This window comes from Ruditapes philippinarum, unplaced genomic scaffold (genome assembly GCF_026571515.1).
Source record: "Ruditapes philippinarum isolate M1 unplaced genomic scaffold, ASM2657151v2 ctg846_1_1_1_1, whole genome shotgun sequence".
Classification (NCBI taxonomy): Eukaryota; Metazoa; Mollusca; class Bivalvia; order Venerida; family Veneridae; genus Ruditapes; species Ruditapes philippinarum.
In genome coordinates this window covers 12495-36974 of record NW_026860291.1, presented here as the reverse complement: position 1 = coordinate 36974, position 24480 = coordinate 12495, and the positions used below count along the sequence as shown (strand labels likewise).

The 24480-nt window shown below is 32.9% G+C and overlaps 1 protein-coding gene across 3 annotated transcripts in view; it reads right to left on the bottom strand.

The window, feature by feature from the left end:
- LOC132759567 (RNA-binding motif, single-stranded-interacting protein 1-like) overlaps positions 1–24480 on the bottom strand; it is a 148932-nt gene that overhangs the window by 112718 nt on the left and 11734 nt on the right. The window contains exon 1 of one of the 3 annotated variants that reach the window (XM_060751370.1): positions 18050–18072. The exons of 1 other annotated variant lie outside the window; for it this stretch is intronic. In XM_060751370.1, the coding sequence (XP_060607353.1) occupies positions 18050–18055 (6 nt within the window). In that variant the 5' untranslated portion in view covers positions 18056–18072. Of the gene's footprint in view, positions 1–7707; positions 7898–18049; positions 18073–24480 lie in introns of those variants that run through there. One more of the 3 variants, XM_060751361.1, reaches the window with a different exon arrangement.

The window sequence follows — 24480 nt, the reverse complement described above, 5'->3', positions numbered from 1 at the left end:
TTGATTAATAAAGTTATCAGTGTGATATAGAAAACTACTCAAATTATCTTCTCAATATTCTTTAATGAGACTATGATGACTGTACTAAAACCCTAGTTACTGTTCTAGTATCAACAATATGAAATTGCTTGGTGGCTGACTGCCCAATACTTTCATATAAATTAGAAATGGTGGCTGACTACCCAATACTTTCATCCAATACTTTCATATATATTAGACATGGTGGCTGACTACCCAATACTTTCATATAACATTATGTCTCACCATATTCAATCTAATTTGTCTCAGACATAGTTTACTGGGTCTCAGATTTAAAGTCTGGTCAGTTATCCATAAATCTTAATGCTTTAATGATAAGCAAGGCAAGTGTTAAAATTCTTTGCATGTATTTGGTAAGGTCAAGTCAGCTGTGTTTAACGTAAAATGCATATTTAAAAGGCTCTTTGATATTTATTCATCAAAGATTGAAAATAACAATTATTGACCAGTGTTATTGTATACATGAGTCATATACATGTTTAACCTTTTAAAGTTGTTCCAGCAGCTGTTACTTCAGATTAAGGCGGTTTATTCCATTATCCCAGGGTGAAATAATAATTAAACACAAAATGTGTTACCTATCCGTGGTGACAGGTTTGATATTTGTTATTAACTTTTATAATAGCTTTGCCCATCTATGACTTCAATAATAAGGTGCTTTTATCAAACTTGAAATGGTAAATCTAAAAGAAAATTATAAAGTAATCAATGAATACGGAACACAACATATTCCCCTGTATAGAATCCAACACTATTTTTTCAAGTTGAATTAATAAAAGTTAGTCCAGTTGTTATATCAGAAAAGGGGGAGACAACTTCAAAAATGTAAATACAGCTTCTGCAACTTTTTCTTGTTTAATGGGAGACAAATATGAATACATGTACATAAAGTTAGTTACTGTTCTTAGTATTCCCCTCCCCTCAAGACAAATATGAAATTGCAAATCTAGAGCAATAGTCCAATTAAACAAGGGAGACAATTATAAAAAAAACAACACTAAGAGTTACTGTCCTTATATACAACTTTTGCTGAGCTATATAAGATAAAGATGTTAAAGTTTAAAATAATCAACATTAAAAGAGAAATGATTGGGTGTATGTGCTTCAACAATTTTATTTAAAATGATCACCATTCATTTAAGAAGCACAATAAAAGAGAGATTTTAAGATTCAAATCAGGAAAAAAGGGATATAAATTATAATTCACACAAAAACCATGAAACTGAATATATTTAAATTTTATTTAAAATGAGAGCAAACACCAACTTTTGAGCCGCGTCATGACAAAACCAACATAGTGAGTTTGCGACCAGCATGGATCCATACCAGCCTGCGCTTCCGCGCAGTCTGATCAGGATCCATGCTGTTCGCTTTCAGTTTCTCTACTTGTAATAGGGTTTGTAGGCAAACAGCATGGATCCTGATCAGACTGCACGGATGCGCAGGCTGGTCTGGATCCATGCTGGTCGCAAACGCACTATGTTGGTTTTGTCATGACGCAGCTCATTTAGAATGTTATAAACTTAAATTTAAATAATGACACATAAACATAGAATTTATAGCAGTAATATTCCTTGTTTTGATAAAACTTATAAATCTAAACAAAACTTGAGAAGGCTATGAAACAGGAGACATCAATCTCAAATGAAAATATTAATTTTATCAAGTCTACCATATAATATTGTTTACATTTCATCTTCAAGAGTGTTTACACAAGACTGAAACAAAATTCCTGTGCTGTGAAATTCGGACAATATATGGTATCAGTCTATCAAGTTACTTTTAGATAAACAGACCATTTATGTACTAGAATAGTTGACAGTTTTCTTTTCCTTTCATGCACTTGTAACCAATCTGAATATCTAAACATTGTATACATGATAATGTTTTAACAGATTATCATAAAATTTGGCCAGTATGTACTTTGATATTAGCTAATTGATTACATTAGTTTTAATCTTTTATAAATACACTATAGACATGACCAACTATCCCTTGATGATTAATGTGAGCAATCAATGATTTGGTGACTTGTTAGACTTCACTGACCAGCTAACAGCCTCTCCTAGTCCTATAAACATGGCATATACAGTTCATTTTTCCCTGTTTTCATTTAATAACAATTTAAATTCATCATATCTTTCAAATGTTAAACTTAATAACCATGGTTTAATGGAAAGTCATCAAAGAGAAATAAATGATCCAATCAAATTTTGTACATAATCAATTCAGGCTGTAGTAGTGCAATCACTAATTCAAGATAATTACCTATTGAATATAGCAGTGACTAATGGACTAATGGATTCAGCTACAAAAGTTGCAGTACATGCATTATTGGTTCAGGTTAAAACCTCCCACAAAATTGTCTATAATATCTCATCATCTTGTTTTATGGAAAACAGAAATTTATCAGATACCAAGGTGTTTGTTTGGGTTTTACATCACACGGACACAGAATAGGTCATTCGGCGACGTTCCAGCTTTACTGGTGGAGGAAGACCTCAGGTGCCCTTCCGTGCACTATTTCAGGCATGAACGGGCACCTGAGTAGAACCACTGATGTTCCGTAAGCTAACTGGATAGCTTCCTCACATGAAAGAATCCAAAGTCCCTGTCGGGATTTGAACCCATAGCATTGAGGGGCAAGTGGAATACCAAGGTGTAAAGAACGAAATACTGTGCCCAAAGTGGCACCCATAAGCCTAATAGTCCTTATTGAGGAGAAAAGTAATAAATTATATAGAAGCAAAATTATACTAGCTATTCTCTGGTCCAACTACCATTGCCATTGATTCTAACTGAACTTTTTAACTCTTTAGTCTTAACATATTCTAATACCTTAAATAGACTTTCATTTTTTCTATCTGGACAAAAACCATCCTTTTTAAGTATTGACTGAATAGTGAACAGTGTGTCAGTGGTTCTGGTGCAGGCCATGATCTGGAAGCATGGATGTGCCAGCTGATCGTTGGTCTGAACTGGTTGCTGCACAGGTAGAATTAGTTGCTGCTCCAAGCAGGTTAAAGATTAGCTAGGTTTTAACACTGAAGTTTGAATTTATTTTTGAAGCATTTATTTCAGGCACAAGCCAGACCCAAGTTTTTGTAGAACCAACAACCTCCTGTAAGCTAGATAGATTGATCTCTCACATGAAAACATTCAAGGCGTCTGATCCAACTCGAACCCACAGTGGTGATGGGCACTTAAATGATCTCTGACATGCAAGACATCTTATCTTACTCATCTATGGAGCCACAATCTATTCAGACTTTTAATTTGTAAACATTGTTTGGAATTTAGTCATAATTTCATACTTTGGGTTGGCTCTAAGTTACTAAGAGCAAGGAAAGTAAATTATCTGGTATCAAAGGAGAAGAACATTTAATACAGTAAGGCACCTGCATATTTCTTCCAATAGCAAAGCTTAAAAGTCACAATATGACAACTACTTTTGTATCAGTCTGATATATTAACCAAACTAAATTAATACTATTCATATAGGTCTGAATATCCACTTTTATTGATACAAGGGAGATAACTAGATCTTGGCAGTCAATAGCTACATAAACATTGATTAAACTGTTTCACACCCATTTTAACTTTACTCAGTACAAAATTAATCATTAACAGTGAACTTAACCTTCAACAAATAAATAAATTACATCTGCAATAAAAACTTCAATTTAAGCATTAAACCTATAATTTAAACATTATTTTGGCTCAAAAAGTTAAATAGTTTTCTTATTTCATGCTTAAAGCTATCAATCATGCTTTGCAACACTTAAAATCTAATTTTTCAAAACATGAAAATTGCGATTAAAAATAACATTAAAAAAGTAATTTCTGCAAATATTGTGTAACTTCATAAGCTTTCTTGTTAAAATACTTATATTCAAATAATCTTTAAGACATTATATTTTTGTAATACTTGCCTAATTACAGGCAACAATGATGTATGGGAATCATTTTACTAAAAGAATATATGTTTTATTGGTAATACATCAGCTGCTTTCTTTTCACCCAGGTGGAGACCATTTGTTCAAACGAGGAGACCATGTGGTGATGTTGGTAGTTTACACCACTGAATTTACAAGAGCACAGTTCAGCCAGGACATCATTCCTAGGCAGGCTGTCAAGCAGTTTACCAGTACTAGTTGCTTTCACTATTGCAAGGAACTGATTACTTCTGTGCATACCAGAGCAGAGCTACAGTGCGAATGACAGTAGAAAGATTTCAAGTCAGATGAATCACAATGAAAGTGACGTGCACTGACTAGCCTGCACACCTGCCCAGTCTCTGCTACCATCATACAGCAAGGCTAGCCTGCACATCTGCCCAGTCTCTGCCACCATCATACAGCCAGGCTAGCCTGCACATCTGCCCAGGCTCTAATACTTTGCCACCTACATACAGCCAGGTTAACCTGCACATCTGCCCAGCCTTTGCCACCATCATGCAGCCAGGCTAGCTTGCACATCTTGCCCAGTCTTTTGCCACCATCATACAGTCAGGCTTGCCTGCACATCTGCCCAGTCTTTGCCACCATCATACAGCCAGGCTAGCTTGCACATCTGCCCAGTCTTTTGCCACCATCATACAGTCAGGCTAGCCTGCACATCTGCCCAGCCTTTGCCACCATCATACAGCCAGGCTAGCTTGCACATCTGCCCAGTCTTTGCCACCATCACACAGTCAGGCTAGCCTGCACATCTGCCCAGCCTTTGCCACCATCATACAGCCAGGCTTAGCTTGCACATCTGCCCAGTCTTTGCCACCATCACACAGTCAGGCTAGCCTGCACATCTGCCCAACCTTTGCCACCATCATACAGCCAGGCTAGCCTGCACATCTGCCCAGTCTTTGCCACCATCATACAGCCAGGCTAGCTTGCACATCTGCCCAGCCTTTTGCCACCATCACACAGTCAGGCTAGCCTTCACATCTGCCCAGTCTTTGGCACCTACATACAGCCAGGCTAACCTGCACATCTGCCCAGCCTTTGCCACCATCATGCAGCCAGGCTAGCTTGCACATCTGCCCAGTCTTTTTGCCACCATCATACAGTCAGGCTAGCCTGCACATCTGCCCAGTCTTTGCCACCATCATACAGCCAGGCTAGCTTGCACATCTGCCCAGTCTTTTGCCACCATCATACAGTCAGGCTAGCCTGCACATCTGTCCAGTCTTTGCCACCATCATACAGCCAGGCTAGCCTACACATCCGCCCAGTCTCTGCCACCATCATACAGCAAGGCTAGCCTGCACATCTGTCCAGATTCTAATACTTTTGGAAGTCCAATTTATGTATTTTGATATTGAAAATCCCTTAAATTTTGAATGGACTGGAGCATCATCCATGGCAATTCAACAGATTTTAAAGGTCTAAATAAGTATTTGTAAGCATGACCAAGTGTGGTAAAAAAATGGACTCACTTTGGTCTCATATACAGCTGTTGACAAGGATTACACCAGGTACTTACAGGGTAACTGGAAAGTCACAATATGACCTTAACAGTGTTGGCGTGACTTTAAACCCAACTTCTCAATCAATCAATCTAATCTGTCTAAACAGATATAATGGTCTAAGGCATTGTAACTTATACAACATTGTTTTCAGCAAATGACTGGCTCTGGATTGATATTACATAATTTTAAGAGACAAAAGACTTTAAACAAATAAAAAAGATGTAAATGACAGCTATTATAAGATGTGACTTTTTGTTTAGATTACTTTGAGGAAATTTGACAAAGTTTAAATCTTTATTTCTCGTTTGAAAGTTACATCGTATTCTGAGGTTTTCAAAGCTTTTATATTTACATCATAAAAAGGTTTATACATTTACAATATGTAAAATTAAAAAAAGATTTAAAATGACTTATATGGCAACTTTAAACCTCTAATACAAATATAATTCTTCATCCAAGTGTGCACACTTTTACACCATCCTATAATTTATTTTACTCAAAACTGTCAAATATTTGGCCATATATAAACTACCGCCCCCTTTCATAATTTAACGCACACACAAAAAAATGACACACTGTTACAATAACTTGGCATTTTGCATAAATACGAAAACAGCCGATGCAATTTTCACAAGAACCCTTTTTGTCACCAGGAAACATGCATTCTGATCTACTGAAAGCTGTCACAGAGAAAGAATTAAAGATTTATTTGTAGAATTTGTACACAGATGGCCATATTCGTTCATAAATTGTAAAGTGTTTTTTCCTGCAGTTTATCGCATGGTTACCTCGGTTCAGGTTGTTTATCAAACTTGTATTAAATGACAAAATAACATACTTGAATTGCACCCCTGTTGTCAAACCATAAACAAGTTTTTCATTTGAAACCCATACTGACAGGCCCGTTTTCACTGTTTCCATTTTCATTTAAATTACTTTTTTTTATAATATCTTGTCAATGGTACTTTGGTATGTAACATGACCATAAAATAGCATTCAGGTAGTTATTTTTTTCTTCATAAAATATTTGTGCATCACATTAACATTTCTGTGTAAAAAACTTAAACTTCGTGACAACATTTAATATTTTGATGGTAAATATAGGTTAATAATTGTTATCATCCATATAGGGATATTATTACCCATATTATATTAGAGTACTGAAATCATTTTTGCTCTGGGCAACAAGTTTGTTGCAATATTTAGATTAGAGAGGGTTACTGTAAAACCCGATACACCTGTATTTGGAGTGGTTGCCCAATGCATCTAATGTAAAAAAACCAGTGCATTTATATTCTGAGTGGTCGGGCTGAGTGGTTGGGCTGCACTTATATTCTGAGTGGTCGGGCTGAGTGGTTGGGCTGCACTTATATTCTGAGTGGTTGGGCTGCGTGGTTGCAGTAAAACCAGTAGTAAACAACAGCAGTGTTGTTTGCCCTGACAATATTTTTAACCCTGGACTCATGAAACACAGCACATTGGAAACCATGGAACCTCTGGAACCTTAGATCTATCTCATGTGCAAGTGATCACGCCACTTGAGGGTATCAAACTTGTTGTCTGATGCTCAGCGCCCCTATATAAATACTTCATGATCATGAATCCCTACAAGATTCAAATCCACAACCCCTGTGCTGATTAGCAAACTCTAAACCAACTCTCATATAACAATATATTGAAAATGGAACAAATAGATCAAACATTTACATACATTATTATGAAGCATTATCTTTCAACCGTGCTTTTTCCTAGTGTCTAACCCAAGTCAAATTACCAGACCCATTCACACAGGCAAATATGCTTATCTTTCCCAATCATTAAAAAAAATCTGAAAGAAACTGAAAGCTGGCAAATTTACTGATCTCAGACTTATATGTCCACACTTTTAATGTATTTTTATGCTGTTAATGATATTTGCATTGGTTGGAACACAATTCAAAATACAATAGGACTGGTACCAAATAGTTTCCCCAATTAGCAAATTTTACAATGCAAATTTTCCCAAAGTAGGCTAGGTGCCTGTCAATAATATATTTGTTTAACAATTAATTATAGGAACACATAGTAAGCTGTATAATCAATTAGGAGTATACAGATTATATGTATGTCACTACAAGGAAGCAAATTACAATATACACTGAAATATGAAAACTGTTAATGATCAGGTAATTAATTTAAAAGATGAAAAACAAAGTTCCTACCTGGGGTAAATTAGCTAGCAGTATAGGCCGTGACTTCAGGTACTCAGAGAGATCACCGTATGCAACAGACATTTGGGAAGTTGCGGTTGTGGATACGTGTACAAAATAAGTAGTTTAAAGAAAATATTTCAGATGCACAAGCGTGCAGAATACTACTATACCGTCTTGATATACTAGATATGTTTATAAAATTGTGTAAGAAAAACCTCCAAAGTCACTGTCCCTGAATATTAAATCTTCTTCACAAATGTACAAAACAGAAAACAGTTGAACTAATCAATTTAAACACAAGCCTATATGCATCACTTAATCACAAATAAATTGAGCTTCAGCTTTAGCTCCAAAAAAGAAATACAAGTCAGTGACGAGTGCAATTTAAAACGAGATACTATCCGTAAAGATTAATAGTTTTGTTTTTTTTTCAGCAAATTTGATAGCGAGTAATTAACACTTTGCACAATGCTGATGATACGTTTATCAATAATCATCAAAGGATACCCCGCGATAAAAATCTGCAACAGCTTGAGTTTTAACTATTGTCCAAAATTCCAACCGATTTTCCAATCGTAAAAATAGCGTAAAAAAAATAAGGTCACAGTATCCGTCACTTTAGTACTACTGGTTTAAACATACAATAGTAAACACAAACTTTTCTTTTCATAAACAAATATTAAAATGTTTACGGTATGTGTGAGCAAACTCCCGAAACTCTTTAAATAGATTTTTTTCTTCTTTCAATTTATTTACGTGATGTGACAAAAATCTTGTTGCCACTTTAAACCATTGAAAAAACAGAATAAATCAGTGCAAGGTATTCACAACATATGCTGAGCTATTGTACGAGCTATTCTAAATGTATGCAGTGTCAAGCAAAACGGCTTACATCAAAATAATAACCTTGTCACAATAATAGGAATTTTTGTTATTTTTTCTATTTTATGGCAATTATAAGTATAAGAGTGTATTCAAATAGTAAATGGTAGTTTTTCATTCAGTTTATAACAGTGATAAAGTACAACAGGTTTTAGCAATATATACCTTAAACACCTGTGGCTTTAAATGGCCTTTAATTTGACAGTCTGAAATAGCTTGACCAATTCAAATGTCCATTCTAATCTTCAAAATAAATGGTTATCCTGGGCAAATTATAAATCATTATGAATTTTCCTGGCAATTTGTAAAAATACTGAAAACCTCAAAAAAATCAAAGCTACATTCTACAAGATCAAAAATCTGAACAAATTGCAAAATTAATACTTAAAATTCCTCCCCTAGATTAAAGGGCCATAACTCTACCACTTCATTAAGTACAGGCTAGTGTTTCATAGTCAACATTAATAAAATTAAATTAGTCTTAATAACTTGATGGAATCAATGCGGACTTAAGAAAGACTTACCATTCTTAGTTTTGAATATTCATAGTGCCAGTATGAAATGCTGATTTAATAATAATAATATCTATTGTCAAGTTGGTGCCAATTAAATTGATTTAATATACCAAATAACCGGAAAAAATAGATCAACATTATTGAACAAAATTTAAATTCATCACTACAGGACCATAATTCTATCACTATAACTAAAGGGTCAAAATTCTATCCCTAAGACAATACTGTAACCATTATACTAAACATCATTATATGCCATCATGGCCATAACTTTACCATTGTCAGAAAAGACCATGTTCTATGACAATTCCTCTACCATTTTATTACAGGACTTTAAATATAACATCATGATAAAGGGCTGTAACTCTTCCCAAACAATAACAAATACACCAGGTCCTAAATGTTTCTGCTGAAATCTTAAAAGTTCATATCTGCTTTGAATTTTGAAAAAGAATACTTCCAAAATGCTTGAATGAAAAAAATATGGTAGTTAATATTGCCTTAAAAGCGAATGACGCATGCACAAAATGATTGCCATTCTTAAAATAGCAGCATAATTTTTTTGTAACAGAACATTTTCTATTATAACAATATTACATAAGATATAGCTTTATAATCTTTAACAGAAATTTATTCTAGAGTTATACAAGAATAAAAATATTATGTCTAATATATAAAACAGACAATTTGTGAAACAGAGTAACACCGTTTACTTCATAAAGGCAGTCTGCCCACTTGAAGCTCAATAGCACAAGCACCGGATTTATAACCCAGGGGTTGCTGGGAAGGTGAAGTAATTTCTCCCTGACAGATGACCAGGTACATTCTCAGGAAAGGTGAAGTAATTTCTCCATGACAGATGACCAGGTACATTCTCAGGAAAGGTGAAGTAATTTCTCCCTGACAGATGACCAGGTACATTCTCAGGAAAGGTGAAGTAATTTCTCCCTGACAGATGACCAGGTACATTCTCAGGAAAGGTGAAGTAATTTCTCCCTGACAGATGACCAGGAACATTTGGCCTTATGGGTCATTTGCCTCTAACCAGCTGATCCATGTGGAATAAGTTGTTGGTCACTTGTAGAGTTTCTCATTAAAGAAAGTCAGTCAGGTGCACCGTTAAGGTGGACCAATAAGCGGACTGACAGCACTTAAGGCGGACCAGTAAGGTGGAAAGACAGCAGTTAAGGTGCACCAATAAGGTAGACTGACAGCAGTTAAGGTGGACCGATAAGGTGGACTAACAGTAGTTAAGGTGGACCAATAAGGTGGACTGACAGCAGTTAAGGTGGACTGATAAGGTGGACTGACAGCAGTTAAGGTGGACTGATAAGGTGGACAGACAGCAGTTAAGGTAGACCAATAAGGTAGACGAACAGCAGTTAAGGTGGACCGTTAAGGTGGACTGATAAGGTGGACTGACAGCCGTTAAGGTGGACGGATAAGGTGGACTAACAGCAGTAAAGGTGGACTGATAAGGTGGACAGACAGCAGTTAAGGTAGACCAATAAGGTGGACTGACAGCAGTTAAAATGGACCGGTAAGGTGGACTGACAGCAGTTAAAGTGGACCGGTAAGGTTGACTGACAGCAGTTAAGATTGACTGGTAAAGTGGACTGACAGCAAAGAATTATAACCACAAATGTGTTAAAATCAAACATAAATACAAATATATCTGATTAAATACACAACACATGTTTTTTTGTGAATGGAAATACTAACATCTGATAGAAATTAACAGAATGATGATTGTTTTATAAAAACCTCTACTTTCAAACACATTCATTCTGCAAACATTCTAAATAATCTTTTCTAAACTTTGACAATGTTCAACATTATTTTTCGGACATGATAAATTATGCAATGTACTGCTCTTTTATTAAACATTCTTTTCTCACATACTTAAAGTTTTACAATGAATGTATTAGAAAAGATAAGTCTTTTAAAAAATAAAGATGCAAAAAATGTACAGCAGATAAAAAATTTCTTTTATATTCAATGAAAGAGACAATTTTTTTAATGTTGAGATAATCCCTTATATTTTCACTTCACCACTATGGCCGCCACCCTGCTAAGTCTGCCTGAACTGATCCTTGCTTATTTTCTCACCATCTTTAGAAAAACATATTGTCCACTATTGTTAAGTGACCAGGCCATATTGATGACCACTTTCTTATCATCTTTTGGCTCATTGACCAGTAACAAAGGTAGGTAAGCCTATCACTATGATGAAGGGGATTTACCTGAAGGAATGTACATTGTTCTTTCCATCACCTTGCTTTGACCGTATTAAGAAAACAACAGCCAGATTTAAAATAAATAAATCCACATCTTTTCAGACAGGCCAGTTCAAACATTTTAACATGTGCACTTTGTATTCTTTTAAAGAATGTCCCTTGAATAGCAGGGACTCTGTGTGACCATGTGGTAAAACTAGTAATTCCTTCAAAACAGTGACCAGTACAATTTTGTACCTGCATTACGTTTTTACTGTTCATGGTATTATCAAAGGTTTATGATGACCCTTATACACATGTGTCTTTTTCTTTTAGATTCACCAAGAAACTCCAGTGTTTCATTGTCATTCTGACAAATGACTACATCAAAGTGGGTGGGGTAATAATTACCTGAAGTATCTCGATCATTCTGTTTATGATTGTCAATTAGTAATGGCAAAGGTACCTTCTGATACTATATAATGTACATTGTATTAGGTAATTTATTCTTTAAAACACTTTCATTTCATTTTCATGTGAAGTGTTTTTCTCTTTATTACAGCACACTTAAAATTGAAAAAAAAAACAATCAAGCAAAACAAAATATTTAATACATTTCTTCACTTTAATCAGAAAAAGTAATAAAATTCAATAGGAATGTGAAGGTTTTTTTTTTCAGTATTGCATTGTGTGTTTACAAATTCTGAATTTCAACGGGTCCAAAGATTTGCTAATGATTTTGATTGTCAAAGAAGATTTGATGAATGTGATGTCATAAAACACAATATGATGAAACACACTAACTGGTCTCCAAGTTTTTCACAAAATGCAAACATTGTGTGGGGGAGATTTTATCAATGTAATTTGTTTATTTCATACCTTTACACCAATCTGTCTTATTTACCTTTGTTATTGAAAACTTGTTAAAAAGATTAATGATTTCACACCAAACAGATCGAAAATCTTCAGTTAAATAATGTTTTGATACATCTTCACTTTGAAACCCTCATAATTCATCCTGTGTTAAGCCCCTACCTCTTTTATGTAGGCTTAAGGAAAAAGGCAATCAAAAGTTACCAATGGATAAAAACAAAGCTGTGATATTTTTAGCATTAATGTTAGAAGTGTTAAAACAAACAGTCAAAATAACAGATGAAATCAAACTTGTATAGAAAAAACAAAGCACATGATCAAACAAAAATAAGCAAACTTGATTGGTGTGGTAGGAATTTGCTTTAAATGGGTGTGGTAGGGGTATGCTTTAAGTGTGACCTTGCAGAAAGCATCATATGCAGGTGGTTGTTGCAATTCATATGGTACAAGAATATTGCAGGTTTTCACTTTGTCAAGTCCAATGATCATTATGACTTATAGTAAATAACATAAATATTGTACCCATATAAGTTTCATAGTTTGCTGATTGTTATAAAAGGATCATATCTTGCATGTGTATGCATATGTCTTAATGTTAAACCTTCTGTAAATAAAGTTATCATTATCATTAATATACATACAATATCATAAAGAATAGAGAAAAACGTATCTCTAAAGAACACCAAAAACGACGCAATTAAAAATATTGCAGGCTCGGTTTGCTTCAGCTTGTTCATGGACAGTACTGGAAATTGCAAGTTACTGTCTACACCCCCTAGCACAGGCTTTTAGGCAGAACATACTTAAGATGTAATGGATTATACAAAAGTGTGAACTGTGTGTCTTATATAATCTTTATAACATGTATATTATTTAAAATCCTATGCATGCAAGCTTAACTATATATTTTCTAATATGCCAAAATGGCATTTGTGGAGTTAACCATACTTGTACATAATGATATTACACTGGTGCATTATCTCAAGTTATGTGTCACTTTAAAGTCATAATTTTAGGGAAAATACCTTAGAGTAATATACTGAAAATAAAACAGAGATTATCTTATGCAATGATAATGATGCTAGGCAAGTAAAAGACACAGAAAGAATATAATAAAGTTTGTCATTTGTTGCCATATTGTTGTCTGGCTTGCATTCTTACAGTCAGGGTGGTATGCTGGCTCACAATTTTTATACCCAAAGCTACCATAAATTATGAACCCTTGACTAACACCTAATCAACATTTTTACTATGTTATTTACATATCTTATACTACAACAATGCAGCAATTATGCCATGTTTCTGTCTTTTTTTCCTATTAGTAATATTGACTATCAGGTGCGGCTAATGAATTTTCCTTTATGTTCAGCATTTTTTGCATAGTGCTAGAGTAAATTAATAAATAAGGTCCAATCACAAGACATAAACAGGTTTGAAGAATAACTGCAGGTACTTTAACCCTTACAACCCAAAGTTTCAAAGAGTTAAAAAAATTGTATTGACTGAATTATATTTTTTAGGGCATACCATGATCAAATGCCATGGATATGTCAGCTGATCTCCGTGTGCACTGGTCCAAGTTGCAACCAAAAGGCGAAGGGCTATGTACTTATTCACTCAAAAATAAATTAAGCTTTTCTTATGAAAACATAACATAAGCAAAGCCCAGATTCTGGACTTCTTTTCATGTTATCCAAGGACATATTTTTAATAATAGATATTGGTTTATACATAATTTATTTTAGTTTGATTGTGTAGGATTTTTAGCTCTAAGCTTATAGACACACTTTTGAATCTGTTCCTGCCAAACCAACCAGTACTGAGCAATAAGTGTAAAGTTTCTTGCTAAAGGAAACAATGACTTGACCCTGACTGGGTTTGAACCCATGCAGTTCGCAATCATTTGATTACTAGTCAGACGCATTAACCACTCAGCCATGCCGCCACATCACAATAGATATTTTGACAGTTATATTATTGTTATAAGAAATAGGTTCTTTTGTACAATACTATATCATTATATATACTATTTGCATTATAACTACCCTGATGCTTTTGCAATGGTCACTAGCGCAAAAGTCAATACATTGCTGCCAATTTGTTTGCTTTATAAATCATTTCAGATATATGGCATCAATGAAATAGTGTTTAAAAAAAGTCTTCATCTTACAAAAGAGAAACATTTTTGTTGATGTATTTTACTCTCTGTTTCAAAACAAATGTTACAAAGGCAAAATGCACTGTTTAGTTACTGGTAAGATTGAAAACAGCTGTGCCAGCACTATTTGTCAACCAGCTATTGTTAAGTTCTGTTTTATTCCAATAATTGGGCAAACAGGCATAAATAAACAACATGAAAGAATAACAGGTTTTTGATTCAATTAACATGAATTAAGACTTCAGGAATCTTAATTATAACACCCAGCATGCACTAGTGCATGCTTTTATGTTTTCATCCACAAGTATTTTTGAATCATCGCTATGAACATAGATAATACAAAATATTCTGCAATATTTCAAAGCCTGTTTTGCCTCAAACTTACCCAATAGAATGGCATCAAAAAGAATTGCAAAGTTTTTTTTCTCCACATAATTGTCATTTTCTAGTTCTTCATTATATTTGCTTAAGTGTATTTACATATAGGATGAACATAATGCTGTAGTGTACAGTTAAACTTTTAATCATCTTGTTTCTTAAATTCTGATGGTCATATCAGAAAGTCTTAACTTATTAATAACACACATAAATTACATAAAGTGCTAAATCAAGAATGTTTAGTGATAACTTTGATGTTGCACCACTTGCTTTAACAGAATTTTACAAACACTTGTGAGTTTGGTATGATTTATAGCAAAGAAACAAACATTACATCATTAAACTAGAAATCGTATGTACATTGAGTGACATATTTTACATACTTTTGCATATTTCACATAGGTTAGGTGTCATATAATAATTAATAAGAAATTAATATAATCATAGTATTATAACTAATACGTTTCACCAACCATGAGGAAACTGTAGCTATTGAATAGATAAGGATTCTACATTTACATGTCACTGTTACCTTGGCTGATTATTACCTCAAAATCAAAAGGGGTTACCTACAGGCCATGGAAAGTATTCCTTCCAAATTCCAAACTTTGGCTCATTAATTCTCAAGTTATTTTTTGGCCAATGATTAAACAAGACTTTATCTTTTGTAAAGGTAGCACACCACAGTAATGTAAGCCACAGCTTCGAATGGCCAGGGAGGATTTCTTGGATATAGTGAATATTCTGGATTTAAATGACTGGTTGTCTTTAAAATGCATTTTCAGCATAAAATTTGTTTTTGTGACATCTAATATGATCACTGGCAAATTCGAAAACATGGCCAGAAATCACATGCTGTTGATTATGAATGTCAAGGCCGCCATTTTTTGTAAACATTGCTTTTATACAGCATGCACGGTAAAAAGAAGTCATTTTACAGGGGGGTACAAACTTTTAGCAGTAGCAAAAAATCTACCTGGTTGAGGACTAGTTTCTTTGTGATATTTTGCATGTATAGGGAGTTGCTAAAGCAGAGACGGTGTTCCTTTTGCCTGTATATTTGCAGATATTTTTTGCCAGAGGGTCGAAATGTGTTGTTTTGGGTCTCGGGCCACTGTAGATTTTGGGCTTCAACGGAATGAATTGCAAATTTTTTGACTGCCTGCCTATTGCAGATGGGATAATTTCTTTGTAGATTTGCAATCTTATGTCATATATGTTCTCAACAAAATGTGTTTTCTTTTTCCAGGTTGTGTAGTTTGGTATCAGAATTATTAGACGTATTGCTTGTAGGACATTGACGACAGGAACTTGAAATTAACTGTGTAGTGCTACCAAAACAAAATTTAACAAACTTAGGCTTATTTCTTCTCAAGCTATTTTGACTGGACATTCAAGGATCTTACAGTGTCACTGTCACCTTGACCTTTGATCACATACCCATGTGCAATGTCCCTACCAAGTTACATAAAGAACATCTTTAACTGGACAAGGATAAGATGAACAATGGATAATCACATATGTAAATAATGGACTGTCAGACAACCCATAATTACAGAAAGCTTCTCTATTTATAACAGGCAACACACAAAAAATCATGGTTAGAAAATGGTGCAAACATGTATATTAGGCATGCAGTTTTAAAAAATGTGTTTCTGTATGTACTGAAAGAAGCGTTTAATTCTAACATAACAAAGCAAAACTCGAGCCCATAGTTTCATTCTGTATTAATTACTCTCTTTCCACAGCTTCAACAAAAGATAGATCTGTTTCAGTGTATGTTTGTTTTTCTCTCCTCCTCTGATTTCCTGAATTCTAGTACCATTGTAGAAGCAGGTATATGTTTTGTAGTTATTTCACTAGGCACCTGTTTTACAATACTCTTGGACTTAATTGACCTCTTCAAAATCATTTCCTGTATAGCAAAACTGCTGTACCTTCCTATATGTAAAGAAGCAGTAAATTTTGTTTTTGCATGAAAGTAATTAAATACACCTGAAAGCAGCTGGTCTTTAACTCTCTTGGACTTAATTAACCTCTTTAAACTTGTCAATGCACCTGTTGAGAAAACTTCTGAATATCACACTAGAAAGTCAAAACAAATAACATACCTTGTGAAATAGCATAAGACTGTAGCATTTTTTGATTCATCAGAAAGGCTTATTTTGTAAATGATATTGAAAATGTTATTTCAATCTCCAAAATTAGATGTATAAGTTTCAATACCCAAAAAGGAAATTAATTTACAAGTGAAGACTTGATAAAAATGACTGTGACCTCAAAAGAGGTGCAATTGGAAGGGTAAGCACATGCCAGTTCTTTATACAATGACCATGCATGAAATGTTTAAACAAAATCACATGTTGCTTACTTATTTCAAATGTGACTTTTAAAATGAATTCCATGTATCATTAACTACTCTAAGCACTTCCTTTCAAGTGGAATTCAGCACCTTGTGATTTGCATAAAGTAATCAATTCTTTAGAATAAAGTTCTCACAAGCACAAAGTTTCTATAATTAATTATCTTCTATCAAATATTTTCATGAGCCAGTCATGCAGTCTGACCAGGCTCTATTCTGTTGGTAGTAGCTCAAATTTTGTATCTTGTTAATAAAATCCCTTAATAACTGAATGAATTGTTTCAGATGTAAAGGAGGACAGCAGGTTAAGACTTTACAATTTGGTTACCTACAACACGTTACAGGAAATGAACTACAAAGTTGTGGGTCTCAGATCTTGAGCACAAAACTTAGCATTGATGATGTATAGGAGACCATGAAAATTGTGCATTAGTGACTGCAACAATATATCAACAAAACTTCCATTAACAAAAACATTCAAGTAAAAATGAGAAGTGACACATATATTGTGTTTTATAACCAATCAAGCAATTATGTTACAGGAAGACAAACTGCAGGTATAAACATAAACCTTTCAGTGCCATTTACCTTCAAACCATTCAAACAAAGCAATACATCAATGCCGGTAAACAGTTCCATGCAACAACATTGCAACTTATGCTTCATGTCCATCAAGTTACATTGGTCTTGCACCAAAACAAGGATATCTCAAAAACATGAGAAAGAGTTCTATCAAAACCAATTACTGAATCATAATCTTGAGAGGAAATGTATGAAATCTTTAAATACAACTACAGCATTAAACATCTTAATAGTTCTAAATTGTTTTCCAAAATGTTGCTCACATGTAGAATGGAAAAATGCATATTATATGGAAAGCTAGCAGCTTCATTGATCTTGATTCTAGCTAGAAAATCCATTACAAGAAAACTAGTTATTATCTTCAATGGATAAAATAAATACATACTGCCATAGAGAGGTAAAAATCAGCCTATGTATGTATAATCCAATCTGTTACAAATGATTTATGTACTATAAATCATTTAAAGCCGTCAATTGAGGCAGGTAAAATTCCTCACAATTTTCTAAAACATGGTTTCCAGACAGCTATTTTAGCAAAATTACAATACACTCATGACAAAATGTATGTAAACAATCCAATTGCTCAAGATACTGGCAAAAGTGAATTAATTCTCTACGGAAAATATCATTCATAAGCGAAACAGGCCTTGTGTGATATTATTTCTTAGGTAATGGGCAATTAATAATCTTGAAACATGGTAATTATCTATGGATCTACATGTTCTTCACAGAGAAATATGAGTTTCGTTAATGGCAGCTAGCACATGAAAGAGCCCAAAATAATTTCATTGTACTGTTTTCTTTTTGGAAGCTCTTCTGTCTGACTTTTATGCCAGTCAAGCAAAGACAAACACTCGTAGAACCATGCAAAAACATGCTATAATCTAAGTAGACCTTTTTCATTTTAGGACTGTTTTCTTACTATCAAGTAAAAATGGTATGATGTAAAAAGGTTGTTTGTAACATTTGTGTAACAGATTGTCTTGATGATAATGACATCCACATACCAGTAAACAGTGGGCGTGACAAGAATTCTTACACTTTCCAATAAATTTATGTACTTCTAATGTGGGGACAATTGAAGCATTAATATCTATGTTCATAGACTCTGGGACGGGATGGGGCCACTTTCTTAGTTTTATCTACAGAGACAAAAACTATTTTACAGGCTATTTAACTATATAAATCTGACATAACTTAGTATCGTTTTACATATATATCAACATTATAACTATTAAAAAATATCATAATTCTAATCAAAATGTATGGGCGTGACATATCAGTCAAAACAGAAGCATTTTTGTATATGAATTACATTTCAAGAGGTTTTAATCTATTTTTAGAAACATTTATCGTTTCAAGTCATTGACATTTTTTTACCCATTTTATTCAAACCTACCTTTATATTTTTTGTTAATAAAGCCAGCAGGCTTTTATGTTTTCCCTTGTTATGTAATAGGTAATTTTCAAGAAAAAGGAAAATGAAACACTTTTTATTCCAAGACAAACTAATCATTGTTTATTATTGTATAAAACATGATGGAAACTCCCCAAGTCAGATAAGAGATGTCTGAGAAAATTGTGAACAAATCTCTAAAACTGTTTAAATTTTCTATCTTTAGGTAATGAACAATACAAGACTGTATTACTATGGTTATCTGTGTGACTCAATACTTCTTTTGTTGCCAGACAACCAATATAATGCTTGTATTTATAGCCAGTTTGTTTTTTTTTTAGCATTTTTTTTTAGCATTTTTTTTCCCCTCTCTTTAAATTTTTATGAGTATGTGGGAATAACAAAAGTAACATATCAACAATTATACCTGATACATGCAAGGAGTCACGTCTTTGAAGAACAGGGCAAAAATAGAAACACAGTCCATTGATGTTTTATTTAAAGAGAGTAAACAATAAAATGTTCTTATAGTTTTATTACAGGTTTTTGATCGCTCAATGTGCTCGTTATTTTGTTGTCTGTAACATCATTCCATAATTGCCCCTAATTTGTCGATTGAAAAATAAAGAAAAATGCTGTTCACAGCCGTCAACAGCTCAAACAGGCCTTATATAAAATTATATAATTTGAAACAAGGCGGAACAAAATAATAATCTAAGTTACAAACAGTTATTCAACTTGTGGTCATTGTTCAAAGGTAGTGTCCAACACAGATTTCATTTCTTTAAGACAGCAGTGATCAGCAATATAGTGGTAAACTGAAAATGACATTTGAATTCTTTCTAATTTCCTAATAGGCAGTTTAGTTAGTTTTGCCTAGGAATCAAGTTCGAAATCTTGAACTCACTGTCATACACTTGACTATATATTTCAAAATTATATAAAAGAACTTCTATTTATATCCTACATCTACAATCTCAGGAAAGTATCATGCAAAGAACAAAAAGCACTTTCCCAAACCAGAAAAAGAAACATTATAAAAATGAGAGGAAAAATAAAACTTTATCAGATATTTGCATACATCTTGTATTACTTCATTATCATCAGAAACTAGCAACAAACAGGCTTGTTTTTTCTGCTAAAACAATAGACATTATCAGCTAGGTTCCCAAGCATGCCTTGGTGTTCCTATCTCAGTGTGTAACATTGTATTATTTCCCAGAATATCTTATAATGTGATAGCCACTCTGGCAAATAAGACATGTTTTGTTCTAAGGATTAGGTAAAATAAAAATTTGTTCAGGATTCACTGTTGGGGGATGGAGGGGGGGGGATTTTTTTGTTTTCTGTTCAGCAGTAAAATTTAACAGCTCATTAGTGAATTGACTGACATGACGATTATTTCAGCATTAAAAATAAATACAGTCTATTTATTGTCTATACACCTACAAACTAGATCCTTAAGATCCTTCATGTAAATGAATGACTTATTATAGAATAAATTCCAGATTTTGCTTATTTCTATCTGTGCTTGACTTTTTACTTGATGATTAACTAAAATTTGTTACAGGAAAAACACACCTAGCTATGGCCACATCTTCAACAGAATCTCTTCAGATTTGTACCAGTGGCAAATCTAATGTATTAAGATTGGATAAATGTGGTAAAACAGTTCACACCTGCCATGCATATGGTATGAGGCTAAATGATGATTAGTAAACTCATGGAACAGTTGCAGGAGATTCATAAATATCTTATACATCTCAAGGTCCAGAACACTGGAATAACCATCTATGATTTACACAAACAGAAATCATACTATCAAGTGATTTCTGATCATTTATAACAAACACATTTTGTTCTCCTATAATTGATTCACATTCTCATATAAATCATACATTTTGTATTCTCATATGTATGGTACATATATCATATAAATGATACACATTTTATTCTCATATAAATGATACACATTTTATACTCATATAAATGATATACATTTTATTCTCATATAAAAATGATAAACATTTTATTCTCATATAATGATACATTTTGTTCTCATATAATGATAAACATTTTATTCTCATATAATGATACATTTTATTCTCATATAAATGATATACATTTTAATCTCATATAAATGATATACATTTTATTCTCATATAAAAATGATAAACATTTTATTCTCATATAATGATACATTTTATTCTCATATAATGATACATTTTATTCTCATATAATGATACATTTTATTCTCATATAATGATACATTTTCTCATATAATGATACATTTTAATCTCATATAAATGATACATTTTAATCTCATATAAATGATACATTTTATACTCATATAAATGATATACATTTTTTCTCATATAAAAATGATAAACATTTTATTCTCATATAATTATACATTTTATTCTTATATAATGATACATTTTATTCTCATATAATGATATATATTTTGTTCTCATATAAATGATACATTTTATTCTTATATAAATGATACATTTTATTCTCACATAATGATACACATTTATTATGATACACCTTCATTCTCTTATAAATTATTCTAATTGCATTTTTTTAATGTGCATTTTCTTCATTTCTTTTCTCTCGCTGGTTTGATTTGTTTCAAAGCAGGTTAATATGGTGTTAGTGGGTGAAGTTTTTAAAGAATAAAATAATCTGAATATTCCTTTTAATAGGAAGGGGTTCCCCTATGTAAGGCTGAAAAAGGTGTAAATTCTGAAGAAAAAAATTCAAACACGAGTTCTAACAAAAACGTTTTTCAATTTATCTGAAATTAAGTTGAACAATTTAGAAAATAAGAGTTTCATGCATAAAAAATGTGACATGAACAAGTAATTCTTATGCAGATTATCTAAAATTTTAAGTGAATAAGTGATAAATACTCCCCAGCAACAGATAAAACAGCACAGAAATTTGATGTACTCTGTTGTTAATGCTTCATGCTCAACCAACAATCTTGAAAAAAAATTATGAAATATTTGTTTTATGTCATAAATTTGTCCTAAAAGACATTATCTTATTTGCCATGATTGTTAATACAGTAAGGCTTAATGATAATTATATATTAGTTTCTTCGTTACATTCAACAATAGGAATAATAAGTTGGCTGTTATTTTGTTTTTTTTAAGTGCCTGTTGAGATAAGATGGCAGGAAAATAAATGAATATTAATCAACCCTTAGTCTACTGGCCATGACCAAACTTACCAATCTGATCAGTGAGAACCAAAATCTGCCTGATCATCCATGCCGTCTGATCATGGTCTGTACTTTAAGTCTGTACATATTTTGAAATTTTCGCTATAAATAAGGAATAGTTTTTGTAGCATGGCAAGATATATGATACTGGAAACTGACAATTTTATCTCTTGGCCTCTGCATGTAAATCTTAGGGAAATTTTTTTTCATGAATATTTTCACTGATGATATATGAATGACTTTTATAGGAAATTTTTATTGCATAACTGTCTGCATACCTATGTAAAGTAGTGACAGCAATTTAGGTTCCAGGTTGGGTGGACTGAAATTATTCAATCATTGATGCCTATAATTCCATTATCAGCAGGACAAAAATGTGACTTCCTGGAGTTAATAAGTACAATGTTGTCTTTTTTTATACATTTATATGATAAGCCTTATTTTAATTAGTCAAGTATGTTTACCTCTCACAGAGATAGGTAATACTGGTTTTGTTGCCTTTATATCAAAAGTTATACAGTAAAAAAATCTTGTTTTATTTGGAAGGATTTTAAGCCACAATGACATGTTTAATGTCATGCATACATCTTTTTCATATTCAAGTTCAAGTTTTACTATTGTGAAATAAGCATTATTTAAGGCACAGACAGGCTCCTTACGAGGACCACCAAGCCTTCTGTAAGCTGACTGGATAGCTTCCGCACATTTCAAAAATTTAACACTGCAACTGTAATTGAGCACAAAACAGTTAGGTACAAATGATTCAAAGTCCTTTTGGCAACACATGCCATTATACTTTTGATTTAACACAAAGAAATTTGCAGGTCTGTTTTGGCATTCAGATTTTGTATTAAGAGAAGGATATCTGGAGTTTCACATAAGAAATTTAAACCACCTGTGAAAAGTTAAGATATATTAAGTATATAATATCTTTGAAAAATGTGTGGAATTTACATATAACATCAGCTAATCAATTCATCATAAAAATCTGGCCCAAGTGGTTTTTTTTCTGATATGGTAAATTGTCTAATTTATTGACAAGAAGATTAAGAATTTCCAAGCAAACACAACTACAACATGTTTAAGTCTTGGCAATAGTGGATCAACAAAATAGTAATTCTGCCAAAAATTTATTTCTTAATTGACGCTTTGATAACAATAAGTATGTGATAGAAATGCATGACATGAAATGTAATATTTTCTACTCAAAACTTAATTAGATATGTAGATTAGTTTGGAATGCACCTTTATAAAGTTATCATTTTTTACATTTGGTATTAAAAAAGTCAAATGAAAAAAGAAAGAGTAAGCAGTTAGTCCAACAAAAGCCCACTGCTTTAAGTCTTAAAAGGTAATCAAACAAAGTCTTAACAGCAAAAATATCAAGCAAGGCTTGGAGATCTAGAAGTTTGGAAGGATCTCAACATACTTTCACTCACACTTAAAAGAAAACTTCAGCACAGTCTAGTCCTCTGATATAAACTATAACTACGTATACAATAAAGGAAACAAGGACACAGTCTGGAATGGCAACAAGAAGCTTTCTAATTGACGAACATTTACATGATGTTTAATACAAGAAATTCTACAGAAACCATTTTGACAAAGCAGAGAAGAATTCCACAAATTACAACACAAACAGTAAAAGTCAAAGACTGCCGACAAACCTAGCTGAAGTAAACACCATGGCATGTAACTTCCTCAAACCCAATTAAGCATAATCAGTCCAAAGAACGAATTTCATGACTCAACCTTTTGGTTCATTATCTTATTTACATTAAATAAAGATAAAGGCTATGAAATTCAAACTTTTCTGGTGCTGAAATCAAAAGGATTCTGCATCAAAGTAAATTCACTTATGCTTGTGCCACAAACAAGAATCAGCCAGTAATGACGTTTTAAATGAAACTTTGTTTAAACATGTTTGGTTTCCCTAGCACAACCATAGTTCAAACTAGCACAACCATTGTAGTCTGACTTAATTTTTTTTAACTGCTTATTTTTTGTGTGTTTCAAATGAAGAGTTCCAGATTTAAAGGCAAAAGAAATCTATAGCACACAACCAAAATGGTGTGTGATAAGCTGAGTAGAATGTCAGAGTCCTTGAAAGTATTTTTGTTAAAGGGGATATTTTATGATATTAGGCAACAAAATTTAAACTCAGATATAAATACCTAGTTTAAACATATTT